General features: G+C 57.1%; 1 protein-coding gene across 6 annotated transcripts in view; it reads left to right on the forward strand.

Annotated features, from left to right (window-relative positions):
* LDB3 (LIM domain binding 3) overlaps nt 1-20,874 on the forward strand; it is a 56,894-nt gene extending 36,020 nt beyond the window's left edge. For 5 of the 6 annotated variants that reach the window (XM_035715434.2, XM_035715433.2, XM_049109097.1 and 2 more), the window contains 5 exons: nt 4,848-5,202; nt 6,157-6,337; nt 6,870-6,990; nt 12,264-12,379; nt 17,982-20,874. In XM_035715434.2, the coding sequence (XP_035571327.1) occupies nt 4,848-5,202; nt 6,157-6,337; nt 6,870-6,990; nt 12,264-12,379; nt 17,982-18,071 (863 nt within the window). In that variant the 3' untranslated portion in view covers nt 18,072-20,874. The remainder of the gene's footprint in view (nt 1-4,847; nt 5,203-6,156; nt 6,338-6,869; nt 6,991-12,263; nt 12,380-17,981) is intronic. The other variant, XR_004815284.2, reaches the window with a different exon arrangement.
* The last annotated feature ends 368 nt before the right edge of the window (nt 20,875-21,242 follow it).

Consider the following 21,242-nt stretch of genomic DNA (forward strand, 5'->3'; position numbering starts at 1 on the left):
TTAGGGACAATGAGAGACCCCAGGGGAGCTGGAGAGCAGATGTGGGGGGCAGCTGGGGACTGGGCAGCAAGGGCCTCAACTGCGGATAGCTTGCCTGGGTGTTTGTGGGGGGCCGCGGGGGCCCTCACCCGGACGGCAGGGCGGAGGGGCCACTTCAGCATCACACCGGATCCTGAGTGGGCCTCACACCCACACCCACCCGGGCAGAGCACCTCATCCCCGCCACCTGAATTCCCAGCTCTGGAAAAATGGGCAGGAAGCTATGTAGACCTCGTGTTCTGGGGATGAAATGAAGCATGCGGCCCAGCACCTGGCACCTGGGAGGTGTCCTCCCCTGTCCTTGGAGAGGCAGGGACTCCGAGTTCTGAGGTTCCAAATCCACAGGATTAGGGAGCAATTGGAGCTGGCTGTGATGGGGGACGATCTCCCAGGGAGCCAGGGAGCCTGAGGACACGGCTGCCCTTTGAGGCTGGGGCCAGGGGACAGAGGGTGGGGAGGAGTTCAGGTGAGCCCAGCGGGTACAGGTGAGGCTGCGGCCGCCCCACGCAGATGAGGCTCTGCACCCCCCCCCCGTGCAGGTGAAGCTCTGCACACACGCAATCCCCCCCCCCCCCCGTGCAGGTGAAGCTCTGCACACACGCACCCCCCCCCCCCCCCGTGCAGGTGAGGCTCTGCACACACGCACCCCCCCCCCCCGTGCAGGTGAAGCTCTGCACACACGCACCCCCCCCCCGTGCAGGTGAGGCTCTGCACCCACCCCACCCCCCCCCGCCCGCGCAGGAGCAGGAGCGTTTCGGCGGCGGGGCGCGGCTCCCTGCTCGGGCGAGGCCTCCGGGACACCTTCGGGGCGGCCCCGGGCGCGGGCTGTCGGCGGCGGATCCGCCAGGGGGCGGCAGGGCTCCGAAGACGCGCGGCCCGCGCCGCCCCCTCCTCCCCGGGCCGGGCGCAGGCGGCCCCTCCCTCCGCGGCTCCCGGGCCGCACAGACGTGAACTCACGCCCGCCCGCGGGGGAGGAGGCGCCCGGCCGCCGCCCCTGTCCCCTGTCCCGAGAGCCCGGCGGCTAGCAGGCGGCCCGGGGAGACGCGGGGACGCGGGCCGGGCCGCTCCCGCCCTCCGCCGACCCCGCCGGCCTCCTCCGCGCCTGCGCGGCGCCCGGCGGAGCACCTGGGGCGCGGGGGGGAGCAGGGGGGAGGGGGAGAGCACCTGGGGCGCGGGGGGGAGCAGGGGGGAGGGGGAGAGCACCTGGGGCGCGGGGGGGAGCAGGGGGGAGGGGGAGAGCACCTGGGGCGCGGGGGGGAGAGCAGGGGGGAGGGGGAGCACCTGGGGCGCGGGGGGGAGCAGGGGGAGGGGCGGGGGGAGAGGCAGGCCCGACCTGGAAGGAGTCGGAAATCACCTTGTTTAATTACACATCCCCGCGGCCCCCGAGTGCGATAGGGGCCTTTTGAACTTGCCAATTAGAGATGGACCCGCACCTTCTAATTTAGCCGGGCCTCAGCCCGTCGGGTAGAAATAGCAACAGCCCCGGCCCGGAGATGGGAGGTGGGAGATGGGAGATGGGAGATGCGGAGCTGCTGCTGGCGCGGGCAGGGGCGGGAAGGGCGCGGAGGCCACGGGGGGGGGGGGGGGGGGGGGGGCGGGGCGGCCGCTGCTCCGGCCCTACCCGCAGCCCCAGCGGCCCCGAGGTCCCAAGCGCAGCCCGGCGGGGGCCCAGGACCCTAGCACGGCCCAGGGGGACCCAAGGTCCCTACCCGCAGCCCCAGCAGGACCCGAGGTCCCTAGTGCGGCCCAGCACACCCCGAGGACTCTACCTGCAGCCCCAGCAGGACCCAAGGTCCCTACCCGCAGCCCCAGCAGGACCCAAGGTCCCTACCCGCAGCCCCAACGGGGCCCGAGGTCCCTACCTGCAGCCCCAGCAGGATCCAAGGCCCCTAGCACAGCCCAGCGGGACCCGAGGTCCCTAGCGCGCCCCAGCAGGGCCCAAGTCCGCCGGCCTCCAACCCGCCGAGCCCTGCGGGGGGGAGGGGGGGCTGCAGACCAGGCTGGCCCGGGGAGCCCAGAAGGCCTTCCGAAGGGGGCGGACAGTCTGCCCTGCGGAGGGAACAGGCTCGCGTTGCTGGAGGGAAGCAGGAAAGTGGGCAAGGGCCCGATTTGGAAGGGGCGCGCTGGGTCTGTTCCGCGGTTAAGCAGGACATCGGAGCCCCAAACCTTGTGGTGTCACCCAGGCTCCTCACCCAGCTCCGCTCCTTTGGCTGCAGAACGGGCTGGAAAGCACCCCGGGCCTCAGGGGTCGCAGCGAGCATTGCGTGCAGCGAGACCAGGTGGCCGCTGTGCTGATGAGGGCAGCAGCCCCAGTAAAAACAGATTTCCTGGTGAGCCACATTTTTAAGGGAAAAGGAAGCAGGTGAAAATAATGTTGACATTTTATTTAACTCAGTATCTTTAAAGCGTCATTTTAATATATGATCAATATAAAATAATTATTAATGAGGCATTTTGTAGCATTACGGTAGCCAAGCCCTGAAATCTGGCGTGTATTTTATGTTTGTAGCACGTCTCCATTTGGACTCGCCACATCTCAAGAGTTTACCGGCCACAGAGGGCTGTGCAGTGGCACAGGATTGGGGCTTTGTTCTTAATCCCTTTCCGCCGAGATCCCCCACTTTACAAAGCAAAGGAGTGGGGGACAAAATCTTGCTTAGGACCCCATTATGTGTAAAAGAGAGGAATGAAGCTGCACTGAAATTCTACTAGATCAGCTATCCCCACACCGTCTCCCTGCTGGCATTCCCCTCATCACCCCTGCTGCTAGCACTTTGAGACCCCCTACTCTGGGCACTTGGGTGCTACACAAGGTTGTTAGGAAGGGTGTTGACGCTTCGACTTTAGGCCTCCCATATATGCAGAGTGCATGCATCATGTCCTTCCAGGAGGTCCCTGCCACTCCCTTTGAGGCAGGCAGGAGCATCATGCTTCCTACCTCTGGCCACAGACTCGGTCCCAGGTTATCTGAGTTCAGTATGTTGCATCTCGCATCCCCACCCCCGACACCCCTCAGTCTCCCTGGACCGGTTCCCTCAGGTGCCCATCAGGCAGTTAGATGAGCTCACAGTCCACCCAGGCCCAAAGACCCGGTGACCCAGAGTCACTGTCCTCACTAACGTGAAGTGATGCACTATGCCAGGCACTGGGCTAAGCGCTTTATATTCCTTGTCCCCTCGAATCCTTATGATAACCCCGCAAGGTACTAAGAATGATTAATGCCATTTTTAAAGAAGGACATTCTGGCCCAGAGAGGGTAAGGGACTTCCCCGAGGACACATGGCCAGGGCGTAGTAGTGCTGGGCCCCGACCTAGGGCTGTGCTGCGCAGATGCCGGTGCGTAGGATGTCCTCCAAGTCAGTCGTTATTCTTCAATGACATGGTGCGGCAAGATTTTCTGGAAATTAGACTCATCTTTACAGAGGCAGCTTGGGGCAAAGGAATGGTTTTGGAGACTCACTCTGCCACTTACTGGCTCTGTCTGCACCCCAGTGACCTCACCGTTCAGGAGACTAGCCCGGTGACCTGGTAGGAGCCCAGCCACTCCCTTAGTAAGTGGGAAGAAGATGGATTCCTCACGGACAGGGTGTGACATTCTGAAGCCAGCATCGCTCCCAGGATGGCCCCAGTGCAGGGCCTGGAGGACTTACCCCTCCCACTCCCCACCCACCCACCCACCATCCACCCACCCACAGCACTGGTTCCTGTGTTACCTGGCTCTGAAGGGCCAGTCATCTGGGAGGAGAGCATTTGGCCACAGGCCACCCCAGGTGGTCAGGAGGACGAGGTGGGAGAGACAGAGGCAGGGGGGACGTGAGCCCCTGAGCAAGACCTTCCTTCCCAGCCAGACACCGCGGGGTCTGTCTCAGCACCCCTCGGCGTATGCAGCCACAGGGGCAGGCTCGGGAATGGAGGGAGGCTGCCCCAACATGCTTCCCCAGGACGGCAGGTGAGGCTTCTGGAACCTCCCTGGCTGGAATGTGCGTGCAGGCTCCACGTGGGAGGAAGCAGAACCTCAAAGCCTACGTTTTGAGGGCCCGGGCCTCAGAGGGCCTCGGGTGAGCAGCTGCAGTGCTCCTCTGTGTTGTCACCCCAAAAGAATTTTCAGCTCTGGGAAAGCTGCAGGAAGGGGTTCCAGAAGGGACGCAGCACATTGTCCTGTGCTCTGACTTCACGGTGATGTCCTCGCAGCTGCCCAGGCCTACTCTGTGCCCCCCAAAACCATGTCGGGGAGCAGGGGCTCCCAGAAGCAGCCAATCTGTGTCACCCCAGCCCCTGTGCGCAGGCTCCCTCTGAATGGTTCAGACCCCCCACCCTGATCAAACCAAGGTGAAATGCTCCCCCCAGTACAAATTGAGCTGATGATTATGGCTAAACGTGAAACCTGAACCCGAAAATCCAATCGCCCCTTTGTCCCAAGGGCTGGACTAGGTCCCGGTTCAGCAAGTACACGGACCTGAGGCACTTCGGGTGTCCCACCGCCGGTCAGAGTGCAACCGAGAGCACTTGGGGTCAAGGCCACGCTGCCCGGCTCCAGGCCCGGCCCAGCGGGGGGACCTAGGCACGCCGGGCCCGCTCCCCGCGACCTGCAGGCCTCTGGTGGTGCCTCCAGAGACTTGACGTCCCTTCCCAGCCCATGCGGGCTCCCAGGTCCAGCACTGGGCATCTGGAGGTTGGGAACCGCGTCCTCCACAAACACGGGGATTGGGCGGCAAGTCACAGGCCTCTGTTCTGGGGCCCTGGCCGGGGTGGGCGCGGGGGAAAGGAATTCCTGATGTGCTTTTCTTGGGCTGTTTTTGGCTTGGCAGTGCCCGCGGCGACCTACAGCCCCTCCCCGGGGCCCAGCTACAGCCCAGCTCCCTACACCCCCTCGCCGGCCCCGGGCCCGGGCTACAGCCCCACGCCGTCCGCGGCCTACGGTGGCGGCCCCGTGGAGTCGGCCAGCCGTCCCCCGTGGGTGGCAGACGACAGCTTCTCTCAGAAGTTTGCCCCCGGCAAGAGCAGCAGCTCGGCCAGCAGACAGACCCTGCCGCGAGGGGCCCCCACCTACGGCCCCCCCGGGCCCCAAGTGTCCCCCCTGGCCAGGGGCATCGTGCAGCGGGCGGAGCGCTTCCCGGCCAGCAGCAGGACCCCGCTCTGCGGCCACTGCAACAACGTCATCAGGTACGGTCAGCTGTGCCCTGAGCCCTGGGGAGCAGGGGGGGACACGAAGGCTGCCCGCTGGCGGCCTCAGCCTCCCCCGGCTCGCCAGCTTGTCTGGCCCCATTGGGGCTCCAGCTTCCACACCCGTGGGACACCCACGTCCCTGGGGAGTCGGGACGACTGTGTGAGGTAAGCGGGGGAAGCTCCCAGCAGGCTGCCGGGCGCCAGGGCCGCCCCCGGGCCAAGGCCGAGTTCGGGGACCCCGGGTCTTGCTGTTGGTGGGTCTGGTGGGCATGCTGCAAGCCGGCGGGTGGTGCTGGCCTTGACCCAGCTTTCCCTTAGGGTTGCCCCTGGGTCTTTCCCAGACAGGCCAGGGCCGCTCAGGCCTGAGGCGTGCAGCAGCCACCCTGGAAGGAAGCCCAGTCCTTTCACGGATGTATAGAGTTCAGAAAAGTAAAACTTAAAATGCAAAACGTCTCGTAGTCTCACTGCTTGGCTGCTAGGCCGGAGCTGGGCTGCCCAGGCTGTGCCCGGGGTCTGCGGCCTTGAACAGCTGGCCTCGCCTCTCTGTGCCTCAGCCTCCTTATCTGAAAGTGGGGACCACAGTCCTACCTGTTAGAGTTGTTGTGAGGCCTAAACAAGCTGGCAAAGGCACGTTTCTTCTTAAGCCGCACAGGGCAGGGGAGCCCTCCTCGATGGATCATCGGTCATCAGCTGTCCACTGAAGGACGGGGTACCCGTGCCTCCTGCCCCCCACCGGCAGATATCGGAGTCCCTCCCCGCTGTCTCTTTATTGTTATTGATGCAACGATGAATCTCGGTTTGCATAGAGCTTTTTCCGAACTTCACATTTGCTCATTAGAATGGTCACAAAGTCAGGGTCATCGGGCCAAAGTCTGCACGCTGCTGGGGGTCCGGAATCTCTGGCCCCAGGCTTTCAGGGTGCCTGACAGGTGCCGTTCCCCGCTCCCCCAGGGGCCCCTTTCTGGTAGCCATGGGCCGTTCCTGGCACCCGGAGGAGTTCAATTGCGCCTACTGCAAGACCTCCCTGGCGGACGTGTGCTTCGTGGAGGAGCAGAGCAACGTTTACTGCGAGCGCTGTTATGAGCAGTTCTTTGCTCCGATCTGCGCCAAGTGCAACACCAAAATCATGGGGGTAAGTGGGCGGCACCCCTCCCCCGACCCTTGTCTTCGCCGTCCACCACCTCCATGGGGGCCCCATTGGGAAGCTAGGAAGAGGAGGTGGCTGACAGCGAGAGCCGCTTGCTGTCCTGGGCGGGGGGGCGGCGGGGGGGGGAGGAGGGCTGTGCCCCAGGAGCACAGGGGCAGAGGTGACTGGGTGCCGGGGCCCTTGCCGCAAAGCAAGTCGTCCATTTACAGGCTGCCTTCGGTGACCCCGCCGTGCCCAGGTGGCCCGGCCCCCATGGGCAGCTGCTCCCTCCCGGCAAAGCTGGGAGAACCACAGCTTCCCTAACCGCCTCGAGGGTGCTTTGCTCACAGAACCCAGCCCCCAGCAAGCGCTACGCGCGAGTGTGAGCTCCCTGCCCTCCGGGCCTGGGCTCTGCGCGTCTGACCCCCTTCCCGGGCTCGCCTGCCCTGCTCCCCGATGGGACGCACCCACGGAGGCCGAGGGCGCCCAGCTCCCGCTGCCCCCGGCCCTCCCAGCCTGAGCTGAGGCTTTCCCCCAGGAAGTGATGCACGCCCTGCGGCAGACTTGGCACACCACCTGCTTCGTCTGCGCAGCTTGCAAAAAGCCCTTCGGGAACAGCCTCTTCCACATGGAAGACGGGGAGCCCTACTGTGAGAAAGGTAGGACCACGGTGCCTGAGGGAGGCCCCACGTGGGGGGGCGGCGGCACGGGGACCCCTGCCTGCACGCACTCTGGGGCACCCTTAGGAGGCTCCCAGCAGCAGAATCGGGCTTTGCTGGGCGGGGGCCAGGCCTGTAGCACCGTCTTCTTCATCTTCTCTTTTTTTGCATGCTTGATCTCCGTTCCCTTCTCTGCACCAAATATGTGGGTCACGCATTGGCATCTTGCAACCACCTGGGAAACCTTCCAGATGATTTTGATCTGGAGTTTGAAAAGGCTGTGGCTCTGGACTTCATTTTAGGTTCTGTTCAGGCTCCACCTTGGGCTGGCTCTGTGACCCTGGACGAGTTACTCAGCTTGTCTGAGCCTTACTGCCCGCATCTGTACAAAGGGGCCTGTGAAACACCTGCCCCACGTGGCGTGGTGAGAACTAACCCCAGGAAGTGGGCAACCCTCGAGCACGAGCCCGTGAAAATCCCTTTCCCTGCTCCTCTGATGTTCCTTCAGAGTCCCGTAATCTCCCTGCCTGAATTCAGAGTTTCTCTGTTCCCCAAAATGCTACATTTAACCTTAAAACTTGGAATAAGTTATTGTAGAGGGAGCACTCCATTAGAGAATTAGCTGTCCTGGCTGATGAGCCACTTTCTCATTTATTTATTCATTTATTCATAGACGGCCTATTTTTTTTATGACTTATTTATTTATTTTGGAGAGAAAGAGCACCTGAGTGGGGGGTGGGGTGGGGAAGGGGCAGGAGCAGGGGGAGAGAGAGAGAGAAGCAGACTCCCCAGGGGGAGCTGGACACCAGGCTTGATGGCACTATTCTGAGATCATGACCTGTGCTGAAATCCAGAGTCGGGAGCTCAACGGACTGGGCCGCCCAGGTGCCCCTTAGACTGCCTCTCTCGGAAGAGGACGCGAGGCCGATTCCAGCAGAGGTGCCTAGACATGGAGTTAAGACGATCGAACTAAAAAATCAGCACCAAATAAAAGAGGGAGAAGCCAGCGTGCTGCTGCTGAAGGGAAACAGAGCAACGGCGCCTGCGCAGCAAAGCTGAGGGCGGAAAGAAACACAGGGAGTTCGCAGACTTGAGAGTCAGGAGGGAGAGAACACCGCAGCCCCTCCAGGGGGCAAGCAGAGCAGCAACGCTATTCTCCCCTGGCAACAGACTATAGGACAAAAAGCTTCTTGGCTGATATCTCTTTGTAGGTCTCACCCATTGAATGACTTAGCTACTTGGTCACTCAATATCTCAGTTTCCATATCTGTAAAAGGGAGAACATAAGAATGTCTTTTCCCTTATTGGGAGTGTGTGGTGATAATTGTTAGATAATTAGCAGATAATTGGTAGCTGTGTCGTCATGCCAGTCCAGTACAGACTCTGTTACTGGGGCACCTGGGCGGCTCAGTCGGTTAAGCATCGGACTCTTGGTTTCAGCTCAGGTCATGATCTCAGGGTCATGGGATGGAGCCTCATGTTGGGCTCCGTGCTCAGTGCGCAGTCTGCTTGGGATTCTCTCTCTCTCCCCCTTCCTTTGCCCCTCCTCCCTGCTCATGCTCTTTCTCTAAATAAATAAATAAATAAGACCTTTTAAAAAACCCACAAAAACCCGGATTGCTATTATTAATTGACTAAAAGCATTACAACTTCTAGAATTCGTGTCTGAGGCTTGCAGAAGAATGATAGATTTCTACTATCATCACTGCCCCTCTCCATAGTAACACCCCCCCCCCCCAATCTGATGGACGTTTTGGTTGCTTCACTTCTGGGCTATCGTGAATAATGCTGCTATGAACTGCTTGCAGTTCTTTGGGGGTATACGCCCCAAGGTAAGATTGCTGGGTCACATGGTATTTCTATTTTTGAGTTTTTCAGGAACCTCCATAATATGCTCATAACAGCCTCACACCATTTTACGATCCTACCAACCATGCACGGGGTTCCGATTTTACTCCATCTTTGCCTACACTTGCTATTTTACTGGGTTTTTGATAGCAGCCATCCTAATGAGGGTGAGGTGGTGTCTCATTGTGGTACCTTGTCATCATTTTTATCAACAACTTGGAAGAAAAGACAGAAGGGAGAATGCCAGAATGATAGGATCTAGACTCAAAAAGATTTTGTCAACTGCCACGATGAGCTGACACTGTCACATATGATCCCTTGTGCATGAATGAGAGAGTTAGGAAGGTCAGCCCCCCTCATGGATGGGCCTGTCCCTGAGCAGCGCCCAGACCTGATGGGGCATCATGGTCACCTGGGAAGCTTTAAAGTATAGAAGGCCAATTCCCAGACCTACAGATGCAGAATTTCATCACCCTCCTACCTCCACCCAGATGATTCTATACTCAGTTAAGTTTGAGAATCAAAGTATAACCCCAAGACCAGCAGTATCAGGATCACAGAAATGCAGATCTTTGGGCCCCACCCCAGATCTGCTGAATCAGAAACTCTGAGGGGTGGGGCCCAGCAATCTGTGTTTTAGTGAACCCTTGGAGTGATCCTAACGTTGGAGAACCACTGCTCTCGGAAAGCACTAAGCCCTTTTTCAACAGAGAGAGCACCTGTGATTTGATGGATGGAAACCCTTTTACAATAGCAATAAAATCCATTAACTACAGGGTATGAATTCAACTTGGGGCATAAGTGAGTTAGTCAAAGAAAATTACAAAGACCGAATAGGAGAAATAAAGAAATAAATACATGAGGAACTAGATTTTGCTCATGGTGGGGAAGCCACAGGCACAAACTTAATTCCAATTATATTCTCAGATTTTTTAGGGGGTGGGGTAAATGATGAAATATGTGAACTTTAAAAAAAAAATGTATTAGGATCAAGACCTGTGCTACCAGATTTTAAAGCAAAGTGGCAGTTCTCCAGACCATACGGAATCAAGTACAAGGCAGAAAAACCTATCGGCAGGCAAGACTGGACGTTCCATTGTAAGAGCTTTACTATTAGGCTGCACAACAAGAGAAGGAATCATTAATAAGGTTTCCCGAATCATTTATTTGTCCATTCGTCACGGGTCCATCAAATGTGTGCCAGTTACTGTGAAAGACGCTGAGCATTAGGAGTGGGTCTCTGCCCTCAAAAACCTCAAGCGGATACCTTATCCTGCGATATGCTGGCCCATAAATGGATAGTCAAGAGATAATGATTGAATGAATGAACGAATCTGGTGAGAAGGCAGGGAAACCCCAGAGAAGCCCTCAGGAAGGCCAGCTCAGCCATCCTGGGTGGGGTGGGGGACGAGGACTTTCTGGAAGCAAGACCTGGCCCAAAGGGTTGGGAGATCCAGGTAGGCAAGGCAGGGAGGGCTTTCCAGGCCCGGGCCTGGTTCCTGCACAGGCCTGAGGTAGAGGAGAGAGCCCAGGGCACCTGGGCCCGGAGTGAGGCGCGAGAAGGCCGAGGAGGGGCACGGGGCTCCACCCCACGGAGATACGGCAGGCCGGGGCCCCGCTTCTCACCCACGCCGGCTCCTGCAGAGCACAGAGTTGTCGTAAACCTGCTCTGACTTTGTGACAGCATTTGCACGTGGCAAACGCCAGTCAGACACGGACCGGGAAACCGTGCATCGGGAAAAGTAGGCGAGAGATGGAAGGTATCAGAGCTCAAAGGCAGACGGAGAGCTAGAGACCGTGGGAAGTCCTGGAAAGAGGAGGGACCTCGGCCCCATATGAAGTCCTGGAAAGAGGAGGGAGCTCAGGCCCCGTGCTGCCGGTGGGATAGAACCTCTGCGGCCAGTTGCCTCGTCTTTAAAATGGGAATAATGCATCTTTGCACAGTGAAGATGAAACGGGAAACCTAGAAAAGCATTAGTATGGGGCTGGGGCCGAGTAGGCCCCAGAACCACGTTTCTTCCCCTCCTTTCGTCATTTATAAAGACATTCACAGTAAGAGCCACGTTTTTGAGTCCTGTGCCAAGTCCTTCCACATACGTGACCTTCCCGAGCCCGCACAGCAAGCCCACGGCTCAGGGCCCAGGGACCCGAGTACCGCTTCATGCTCCCGTTCTGCAGACGCCGAAACAGGCGCTGAGGTTAGGCAACTCCCCTGGAAGGACCGGTTCCTGAACAGAGCCAGGACTTGAGCTCAGAGCTTTGGTTCTTCAGAACCCAAACCCACCGTCCCCGTGGCACACTGCCTCTTGGCTCGCGGGCGGGGGTGGCGAGCGCGCACACCGCCCACAGGAGGTCGGAGCAGAGACAGGAAGCCGTAAGGGGAGGCCATGGGCGGCAGAGCCGAGGAGAGGCAAGGGCACCTGGAGGGGAATGAAGGCTTTGTGAGAGGCATCTGGCTGCTCCGAAGGAATCTGGAAGGTTCTGCACCGAGTGGTCGGCCGCTTGCCCTCGGGCCCAGAGAACACAGCCCTTGCATTGGAGTTAGGACCTGGCCCACCGCGTCTCAGCTCCGTGACTCTGGCAAGCCTCGGCTTCCTCATCCACAAGACAAAACAGAAAAATAATGAAAGTTCAATGTCTGAGGGACTTTTTTAGAAGATTAAGTTCATTCATGGGCTTGTTGACTCACTGGTTCATCCATTCACGCTCTCAGGCCACACGTATGTCGGGTACTGACTTGTGTGCCAGGCACCGTGTCGAGGGTGGGAAGAAAACTAGGACTGACTAACCCACAGATCGGGACATCGAGATGCTGGTGGAGGAGGCTATGTGTGCGGGAAAGCTTGGCGAACTGTAGAGCATCATACAAACAGTACATAGTACTGTTACCGCTTCGGTGATGTGGGGCGGGGAGGCATGTCTTCACGCAGTAGCTCAAATATTGTTTCCAGGAGCGGAAGTTTGTTATTAACCCAAATGCCCAATGACCAAAGAACCGCCAGGCAAAGAACATACTGTCTAACAGCTCTCCTTCTTCCAAATTAAGCATAGCTATTGGGAAACATGATTTTTTTTTTCTTTTTTTGGGGAGATTGGTCTGTTTGGGTGACAGAGAAAAGAGGAGAAAATCACCCTGTAGAAAGTTAATGAGAGATCTGGAAAGTGTTTGCAAATCAAACCAGCACAGAGTAGCAACTAAGCGTGAATCCATACGACCCCAGGGCCAATTATTGCAAGGAAAAGAACACAGCCCTGTAGCTGAGCATTTCGTCTGCATGATGACGAGGAACCAAGCAGGTCCCACCCGCTGCCCCAGCTCGGTGACCCGGGGGGCTGTGTCATTGCTGTGGCAGCGGGTCAGCGTGGCCAGCATGCTTCTCCCAGCCCGCCCAGAGGCCCGGTCCTCACTCTGCCTTTCATTTCAGACTACGTCAACCTGTTCAGCACCAAGTGTCATGGCTGTGATTTCCCTGTGGAGGCCGGCGACAAGTTTATCGAAGCCCTGGGGCATACCTGGCACGACACCTGCTTCATCTGCGCAGTATGTGTTTGGCCGGGGTTCTCGCTCTCCGAGGAGGGGCAGGAGGGGCCTAGTGGGGCCGCGCGGTCAGCTCTCCACATCCTTTCACTGTGACATTCTGATATTCTGATGGTTTTTAAGAGCCGGCAGGTACCATGGCGCCTCCGTACGTCACAGTCTAGCGGAGTTTTATTACTAATAGTTACTTAGGAACCAACGTGGCCTTGTGGCTCCCCGTTCCATTAAGGAAAACAGGGTGTCCTCTCAGGATCTTCAAGCCAGCAGCTTCCTCACCAGCACGGCCCTCATAGTTGGAAGCAGCAAATGATGCTCGGGTCAGAGCCAAGCAGGCTGGTTTCCTAGCAGTTGCTGTGGATATGATGAAGTGATTCGAGCGTTTTCCCCCAGATTTTCACCCCGAAACACTGGATTGGAGCCCGTTGACTCATTCTATGAAAAGCTGAGAGAAGGCTCCTTTGATAGAACCTGCATCCCTTTACTTTCCTAAGCTCCTGACATGACAGGCAGCTGCCTTGACATGGGCCCAGGATGAACTCTTACCCATGTGCCGTCGAGGTCTACTCAACGGCCGGGTCATTTCCCCGTGAGACGCATTTCCCTGCGAGGGGTGGGGTTGGAGAGGGGACACGGAAGTCAGTTCACTGACGTGGAGACTCTGCTTAGATCCGAGAATTATTCCTCCCTGGGAAAGGCCTGTAATGTGAGTCTGCGATCAGTTGGACTTTACTTGGGAAAACCAGCGAGCTGCGACGACGACTGTCCTGTTTGTTTTAGCAGAGCTGCTTGAGGTGAAGTGTGGCAACGGCTAAGGCATCCACGCGGTTTAGACCGGACAATTTTATAGACTTCCGGTAGAGGACCACCCTCACCAGAAAGTCTGCTGCGCTCCGGGCTCCACGCCACGGCCACACTCCACCTTTTAGGGGGTGATGGGGTGGGTGCCCCGTGTTGACTCCGAGCCTTCGCTTGCCGGGGCTGGGGTTACACGACCACAGTCTGATGGCTTCAGCGACTAAACGCTACTGCTCTCGGTGGTTCTGGAGGCTGGAAGTCCAGCTTCGGGTGTCGGCAGGGCCTAGCTTCCAGCCGTTGCCAGCAGTCCTCGTGTTCCTTGAGTCACAGCCGTAGGACCCCAGTCTCTGGCCCCGGGGTCACCCGGCGGCCTGCCCGCTGCGCATGTGTCCTTAGGCGGCTCTCTCCGTGCGTCCGTCTCTATATGTTTCTCCTCTTATAAGGACGCTGGTCGTGTTGGATTAAGGGCTCATCTTATTTAACTCACAGCTTAATTATATCTGCAAAGATCCTGCTTCTGGATAAGGTCAGTGGTGTGTCCCTGCACCGAGTCGATTGACGGTCCCGGGAGTCGGGACTTCGGCATGTGAATTTGGGGGAGGAAACAACACAATTCAGTCAAAACACTCTGATTTTCCAGCTTTGGGAAAATGTGTTTCTAATGGCCTTTTAGGGTCCTTTACCTACATCAGGCCCTCCCCACCGAAGAGGGACAACAATGTTAATTTACGGGCTTTAAAAAAAAAAATTTATGGGCTTTCGGGTTGCCCCTACAGAGCCACGGCTCAGTGAGGCCCGCAGGGCCCTCTGACCCCTACGTTCAAGCCGTGGCTTGTCTGAGGCTAAGACACCGCCTGCAAGCCTGGTGGCCCAACTTCTAGAAGGATCCAAGAGACTTTGGAGAAGGTCCAGGGCAGGCCGTGGCACAGAAGGTCTGTGCTCTCAGGGCAGGCTGATGTCACATGCAGAGGGCACCATGGCAAAGGGTGAGCCTGAGGCTGCTCCCTTGCGCCACTGAGTCTGGCTGAGCTTGACAGTGGCACAAACCCCAGAGAGAAACCAGAAGGAGCAGGAGAGCATAGGGTTGTTCAGGCCATGATTACAAGCAAGTTCCAGTAAAAGCCTGAGAGACCCGTCGCGCTGACAAAGGGTCTACCCGGGAAGCCAGGCAGATCCTGTCCTTTAGAGACTCAGCCTGGTGAATCCTGCGTCTTCCACCAGGATGGGCCTCTGGGCCACTCACTGCCCTGCTGAGATGTACCGAAGAGGAACATGGTTTTGGTTTTGATTTTTGGAAGGCAATCTTTTGATGGGAAAACTCTGAGGATTTTTTTTTGGTGGGGGGGCGAGGGGAGTCCTTTTCCATCACTTTATATTTCTAACTCATCTTTGATGAACATGTTTTCTTATAACTAAAACAAACAGACTTAGGAAGATCAGAACTGGCTCTTCCAGCTGATAAGCTGTTTACCCATCAGTCAGATCTCAGGAGAGCAGATAACTTGAGGCTACTTCAATTTACCAAATATTGCTTGAGTTTGGGGAAATACAAATCTCCACCTTCAAGGAGTTTGGATCTTGAAAGGAAAACAAAGTTGGCACATACAAGCAATTATAGAACAAGACAGCCCCTCTAAAGCCTCAGGCATATAAAATGATGGCTGAGATGGGGCCCCTGGGGGCTTGGTCAATTCAGCGTCCGACTCTTGATTTAGACTCAGCTCACGATCTCAGGGTTGCGAGATTGAGCCTCGCATCAGGCTCTGTGCTGAGCCTGGAGCCTGCTGAAGATTCTTTCTCCCTCTCCCCTTCCCTGCTCACCCTCTCTCTCTCTCTCTCTGTTCTTCTCTCTCAATAAGAAAAACAATAAAAGTAAAAAAATAAAATGATGGCTGAGAAGGGCTGTGTCAAGGTGGGGTGAGGGATTAAGCTCCTGCCTGGCTTTGGAACTTGAGTTCCAACGGAAGGGATGTGGGGCCCATCTCAGCGGGTCAGAGGTGTCTTCCTGGGGCTCCTCTCTTCCCGGGAGTCTTCCCGGCCTCCAGCCCGTCCCCACTGGTGTGGGCATCGGGGAGGAGGGCAGCAGAGGACCTGCAGGCGGTGCCACAGGCCACGGCCGCTGCTCTGTTTCGTTGCCTCCCAACACTGGCCATGACCACTACTCCTTCCTACCAGGTCCTGATGTCACTAGACCACGGAGCCCGCGGGTTGGACCTTCTGCTGAGTAGTTTGGGGGTCTCCACTAGGAAGCACCGTGCATCCCCCAGTCTCCCAGCCCAGGACACTGAGCCCGACCTTTCTATGATGTTTTCTGCCCTCAGCTCCATCTTATCAATGGGCCACCCCCGAGGCTCTGGCCCGTCCTCCCTTCTTGTTCTTTAGCCTCCCGGTAGCTCTCCAGCTCACCCCAGAGGTCTCACAAGTGGGCAGCGTTGTCCCAGACAAGGCGGGGTCTTGTAGCCGGAGCCCCAGATGTCCTCAGGCAGCTCCTTGACGACTCGCTCCGGAGCCGCCTGTCTCCATCCTGCCCATCTTCACGGTCGGACCTTGGGCTCGACTTCATGTTTTCACCAGCAGCTTGAAGCCCACGAGAGCCTGGTTACACTCAACATCACCGCGCCCACCTGCGATGCTTTCAGCCACTTCTGTGTTTTAAAGATTTTATTTCTTTATTTCTTTATTTGAGAGAGAGAGAGAGCGCACACACAGGAGCAGGCATGGGGGAGGACGAGGAGGAGCAGCTCCCCTGCTGAGCGAGGAGCCTGATGTGGGACTCGATCCCAGGGCCCCAAGATCCCGACCTGAGCCAAAGGCAGACACCTAACTGACCGGGCCACCCAGGTGCCGCTCAGTCACTCGTTTTAGGTCATTGGTTTCCAGGGCCCGTCGGCAGCCCTGAGTAATCCCAGGCATAAAATTCTCACTGGCTCAGGGGCCCACTATGGCACCAGTTTTCTTTCCAGCTGTCTCGGAGCCGTCACACGTGCAGACCTGAGATCCTCTCGAGAGGCTGATTTGTCTATCCTTGTGCCTCTGTATGTGAACTCTCCCTGCCGCCTCTTTCAGAGAGGGGAGGAGGGACAGAGGGAGAGGGAGAGAGAATCTTTTTTTTTCTTCTTTTTTTAATCTATTTATTCATGAGAGACACACAGAGAGAGGCAGATACCCAGGCAGAGGGAGAAGGAGACTCCCTGCAGGGAGCCTGATGCGGGACTCGATCCTAGGACCCCGGGGTCATGCCCTGAGCCCAAGGGCATACGCTGAGCCACAAGAGCGGCCCTTCCTGCACCTGTTCTGATGTCAGTGTCTGGGATGTGGCCCCCAGCTGTGCTCCCTGTTTGGTGTATTCCATGTCCTCTATGACACTGGGCCGCATCCCAGCCACTGTGACTTCCCAGCGGACTCCGACACCTTGGCCTATCCCGCACCCAGGGCCGGCCTACACACCCGTAGTCCAGCAAACGTGGAGGGCTACCTCCGTGCACGTCCGTACTCCCAGAACAATTTCAAGTAAGTGTAGCCCCTCTTGCTGGGGGGCGTGGGGAAATCGAGCTGGAGCCGGAGACCCAGCTCCCCGACTTGCCTGGTCTGCAGCTTCAGCGAGACACTTGGCTCTCGCAGCTGCCGTTTTCAGTTGTGAGATGGGGGAAAGTCATACCTTCCCGTACGTCTTCGTGAGAATTAATGGGATCATGCAGACAGAGGGTCTGGGCTCCCGCCTGACCCGCCGTAACCTCAACAAATATTACTTGGTTTTCTTCTTTCTGTGATGACGCCATCTTCAAACTGCCCTCATGTGTTGTCATCACAGGGACATATAACTTTGCCTCTTCGTTTCCTGTAGTATCTCCCCGCATGCCATTTCCCATGTTGAACTGACCTTTCCCGTGACCGCATCCCACTGGACAACGTACGGCGGGAATTTACGTCATCGTCTCCCTGCAGAGAGACGTTTTAGTGGTTTTCGGTTTTGCGCTTGAGCCTACCTTGTCCCATGCAGTAGGTTTGGCAAGATAAACGCCTCCTGTGCGATAGGGCTCCCTCGGGCTGCCGCATCCCCCGCGGGAGATTGGGGCGATTCCCTGGGCTGTGTCCCTAGCAGGGTGCAAGGAGGCCTGACCCCCTTGGCATTGTTCACTGTTGCTTGTATTTTATTTTTTCTCTTTTACTTTGGTTGCGGTCTTGTAACATTAAAGATAACAAAAGATTGAGGGTTTTTGTTTGTTTGTTTGATTTTGTTAGATTAACAGATACCCAGTGGTCTCTCAGGGAGATTTTGATTTATTTTTCCTTTAATTATTAGTGAGGATAATTTTTTCTGATGGGTTTGTTCATTTACTCACGGTATTTTTTTTTTTTTTTTGATGTTAATCACCTCTGCGGATAGTGACTCACGAGTTTGTATTGGTTTCTTGTACCTTCTGGAGAGCATCGATGGATCATCTTCATCTTTTGTATTTTGTGTATTCCATTTAATTTCATTTGAATTTAGTTCCCCGCTCCTCTTTGGAAGTCTTACATTTTTTTGTAGTTCGACTCTCTACTCTGCTTACAGCATTAAGACTTTGGAGTGGTGAGGGGTGCCTGGTGGGCTCAGCGGGGGGGAGCATCTGCCTTCCACTCCAGTCGTGACCCCGAAGATCAAGATCAAGTCCCGCCTCTGGGTCCCTGCAGGGAGCCTGCTCCTCCCCTTGCCTGTGTCCCTGCCTCTCTCAGTCTCTCAGGAATAAATAAACACAATCTAAAGAAAGCCCGCCAGGGCTTGGGGCGGGGAGAGGTAGGCCGTGCCTCATGCCGCGCTCTCTCGCAGGTGTGCCACGTGAATCTGGAGGGACAGCCGTTCTACTCCAAGAAGGACAAGCCCCTGTGCAAGAAGCACGCGCACGCCATCAACGTGTAGGGAGCCCGGAGCACCTGACGCTGACAGGCCGGCCGCCTGCTGCCGGCGACAGAGGAGCGAGGAGGCTGGTGTTTCTGGGGGGAAAGGGGGAGACAGGAAGCTACTGAGCCCTTTGAAGTAAGATTTTAGTCCTTCTTCTGCACACAGAGTGCGTACTTGCATAGCTGAGTCTAGAAGCCAAACGAAGATGCCTGACCGAGCTCCAGGGAGTCCGCGGCTGCAGCTGTAGGTCCCCGCTGGGCTGGGGCAGGCTTCGAGGACTGCAGGGACACTGGTCACCCTGCGGGGCGCCGCGCTCCCGGGTGGGGGAGCCGACCCGCGGCCACTGCAGGCCGCCACCGCAGGGCCATCCCCGCAGGCCACCCCACAGGCCACCCCCCCCCCCCGGGGCCACCCCCGCAGGCCTCCCCCGCAGGCCACCCGCCCATTGGCTATATTTAGAGCCAAGGCCGAGGGTGGCTCTCGGCGCCTAAAAAGGAAGCATGTTCCGTTCCTTGTCCCTTGTCCCTCGGCAGGCAGGGCTGGGGCCCAGCAGGTGTCCCCGGGGACAGGGAGGGGGGCCGGGGAGGGGGCTGGAGGGCTGCGGCCCACACCCCACACCGCCTGGGCCCTGCGCCACCGCACTTCCGTCTCCCACATCCCGTGTTCCCGAAGGCTTAGCTCCTTCCTGACTTGCGCGGGGAGGTGGAGCTGCGCTTCTCCAGTTTTGCTTTGCTGCGTGAGAGGAGATCTCAAGGCGACTCCGGTGTCTTGCCTCCCGTGGGGCCGCGCTCCTACTGCACCCCCAGCCCTGGGCTGCTCTACCCCCCCTCCGCCCTCCAGCCCCCGCCCTCCAGCCCCCACCCCCGCGCCCTCCAGCTGCCCCGAGCCCTCCAGCACCCCGCCCTCCAGCCCCGCCCCTCTGCCCTCCAGGACCCCCGTGCCCTCCAGCCCCCCTCTGCCCTCCAACACCCCCTTCCCTCCAGCACCCCCCCGCCCTGCAGCACCCCTGTCCTCCAGCACCCCCGTGCCCTCCAGCTCCCCTGCCCTCCAATCCACCCCGTGCCCTACAGCCCCCCGCCCTCCAGCCCCCCTCTGCCCTCCAGCACCCCCTGCCCTCCAGCAACCCCCCACACTCTCCAGCCCCCCTGCTCTCCAGCCCCCCTCTGCCCTCCAACCCCCCCTTCCCTCCAGCACACCCCCGCACCCCCTGCCCTCCAGCACCCCCATGCCCTGCAGAATGCCCCCCCCCCGCCCCCCCCTCCAGCCCAAGCCAGGCTGGGAAGGGGAGCGCACTCCCGCGTCCCTAGAGGCAGGTGTCTGGGCGGGACCTGCTTGGCCTCCCCGGGCCATGGCCTTGACTGTCGGGAGGGAACCGGGAGGGAACAGGGAGGGAACAGGGCCCACGTACCTGCCCACCGCTCAGGCCGAGAGTCGAGATCATGAGATTGTCGCGGCATCATCCCTGGGGCCCGGCAACCGCACAGCTGGGGCGGAGCCGCTGGGGCACAGCCTCTCCCTCTGGGAAGCCCCGAGCCCACAGAGCCCACGGGATGCAGGCCTTCCAGGGGTGCCGGGCGATTGCCCCGGGCCCCTCCAACGCCCCGCCCCTCTCCTCGCTCCTGCTTTGGGTTTTCTCTTTGCATGTTTTCCGAGAATGCATTAGAACATGTTTTCTTCTGAGAATTGAGGCTTCCAAGGGCCTGCCTTCCTACCTAGTGTGTCCCCTCTCCCCAGGGAGAAAGAAGCCGCAGGATGCGTCCCTAAGAAGCGGCAGGAGGCCCTGGCCTTTCTCCCAAGGGGGGAGCCGTCCCCGAGGGAGCACCAGGAGGGCCTTAAATGTGTTCCTACCACAGGGCCCTTCTCCACCTGCGGCGCAGTAAGAAAGTCCATCTCCAGGACCACACAGTAAAACCTGCTGGGAGTGACTGAGATTTTTCAGGACTTGCAAACAAGTACCTTGGAGCATTCTGTTATTTTTGGAAAGTTCAAATATACGGGGATAAGGAGGTCGCTGGCTGTACAGAAAAGCTCTAGGAAAAAAGAAAAAAAAAGGTTTTCTCTTAAAGCACAAACGAAAACACGTTTTCAGGGACTGGTCTCGAGAAAAGGAAGAAAAGTTCCTGAGAGTTAAGTCTCCAAAAATACCTTTTAAAAGGCCTCATGCACACACGGCCGTGCCCGCGTGCACGTGCGATCATTTCAAAGTACCTGATGGATGGAACGAGAAGGGAGGCCTCCCGGAGGACTTCGTCGGGTCACTAACTGATTCGGGTTTTCCACATCTCAGAGCGAGTGTCGATCCGAGGGACTCTCATTCACCAAAACACAAAAGAAGGGCAAAACCATCTTAAAGGCAGCAGGAGAAGGAGGTAGCTCTGATTACCGGGTTCCCTCGGTGTTTGCAGGGTGGGTGTAGCTTTGGGGTTAAGGTGGGATCTACTTCAAGGTAACATCAGAGTGTCCTAGGACGCCAGGCAATTTCTAATAGTTCCTCTGGGGAGTACACGTTGGATCTACAGTTCTTGTCTCCTCATTGTTGACGTTTATGTAACACTTAGAAACCTTAACTTTTTGCAATGGAGTGACTTGTGTCTGCAGTGTTCCTGTCAGGAATGTAGCTTTTATAATGTTAGCGTTTCAACCTAAGTACTCTTGCTTTGGGATTTTTTTTTTTTTTAATTTTCAGATTTCAAAAGTGGAAAGTAGTGTGTTAGACGTGTGCACAAAAATGTTTTGCATGTTTCTTTGTTTTGTTTTGTTTTTTTGCTTGTGTGAATCTACTTTTTAGCACAATAAAACCTAAAAAGGATGTGCAAATACAGATTTTTCTGTGTTAAGGTTTTTTTTTTTTTACATGACACCAAAAGCAGATTATTTCTGTGTGGCTGCAAAAAAAAAAAAATAAAAGTTTGAGACAAAACAAAATGTCCTGTGGAGTATGAACGCACATAAAACTCACTTGCTCTGTTGGCTGTCTGGCCCAACAAGCAGTTTAATTGACTCGTTTCAACAGACAGAGATATGCGAATAATACAAATATCTTGCATAAAAGGGAATTTACCACGTAAATAATAAAGTGAAGACCAAGCTTTGCTTTTTTCTTTCTGGAAAGGTTTTTTTATTTGGCTACTAGGTGATGAAATATTTCAGATTTATTTATTTTTATTCTAAATGGCTTCATTTCTAGAA

This window comes from Canis lupus, chromosome 4 (genome assembly GCF_003254725.2).
Source record: "Canis lupus dingo isolate Sandy chromosome 4, ASM325472v2, whole genome shotgun sequence".
In the NCBI taxonomy this organism is placed as follows: Eukaryota; Metazoa; Chordata; class Mammalia; order Carnivora; family Canidae; genus Canis; species Canis lupus.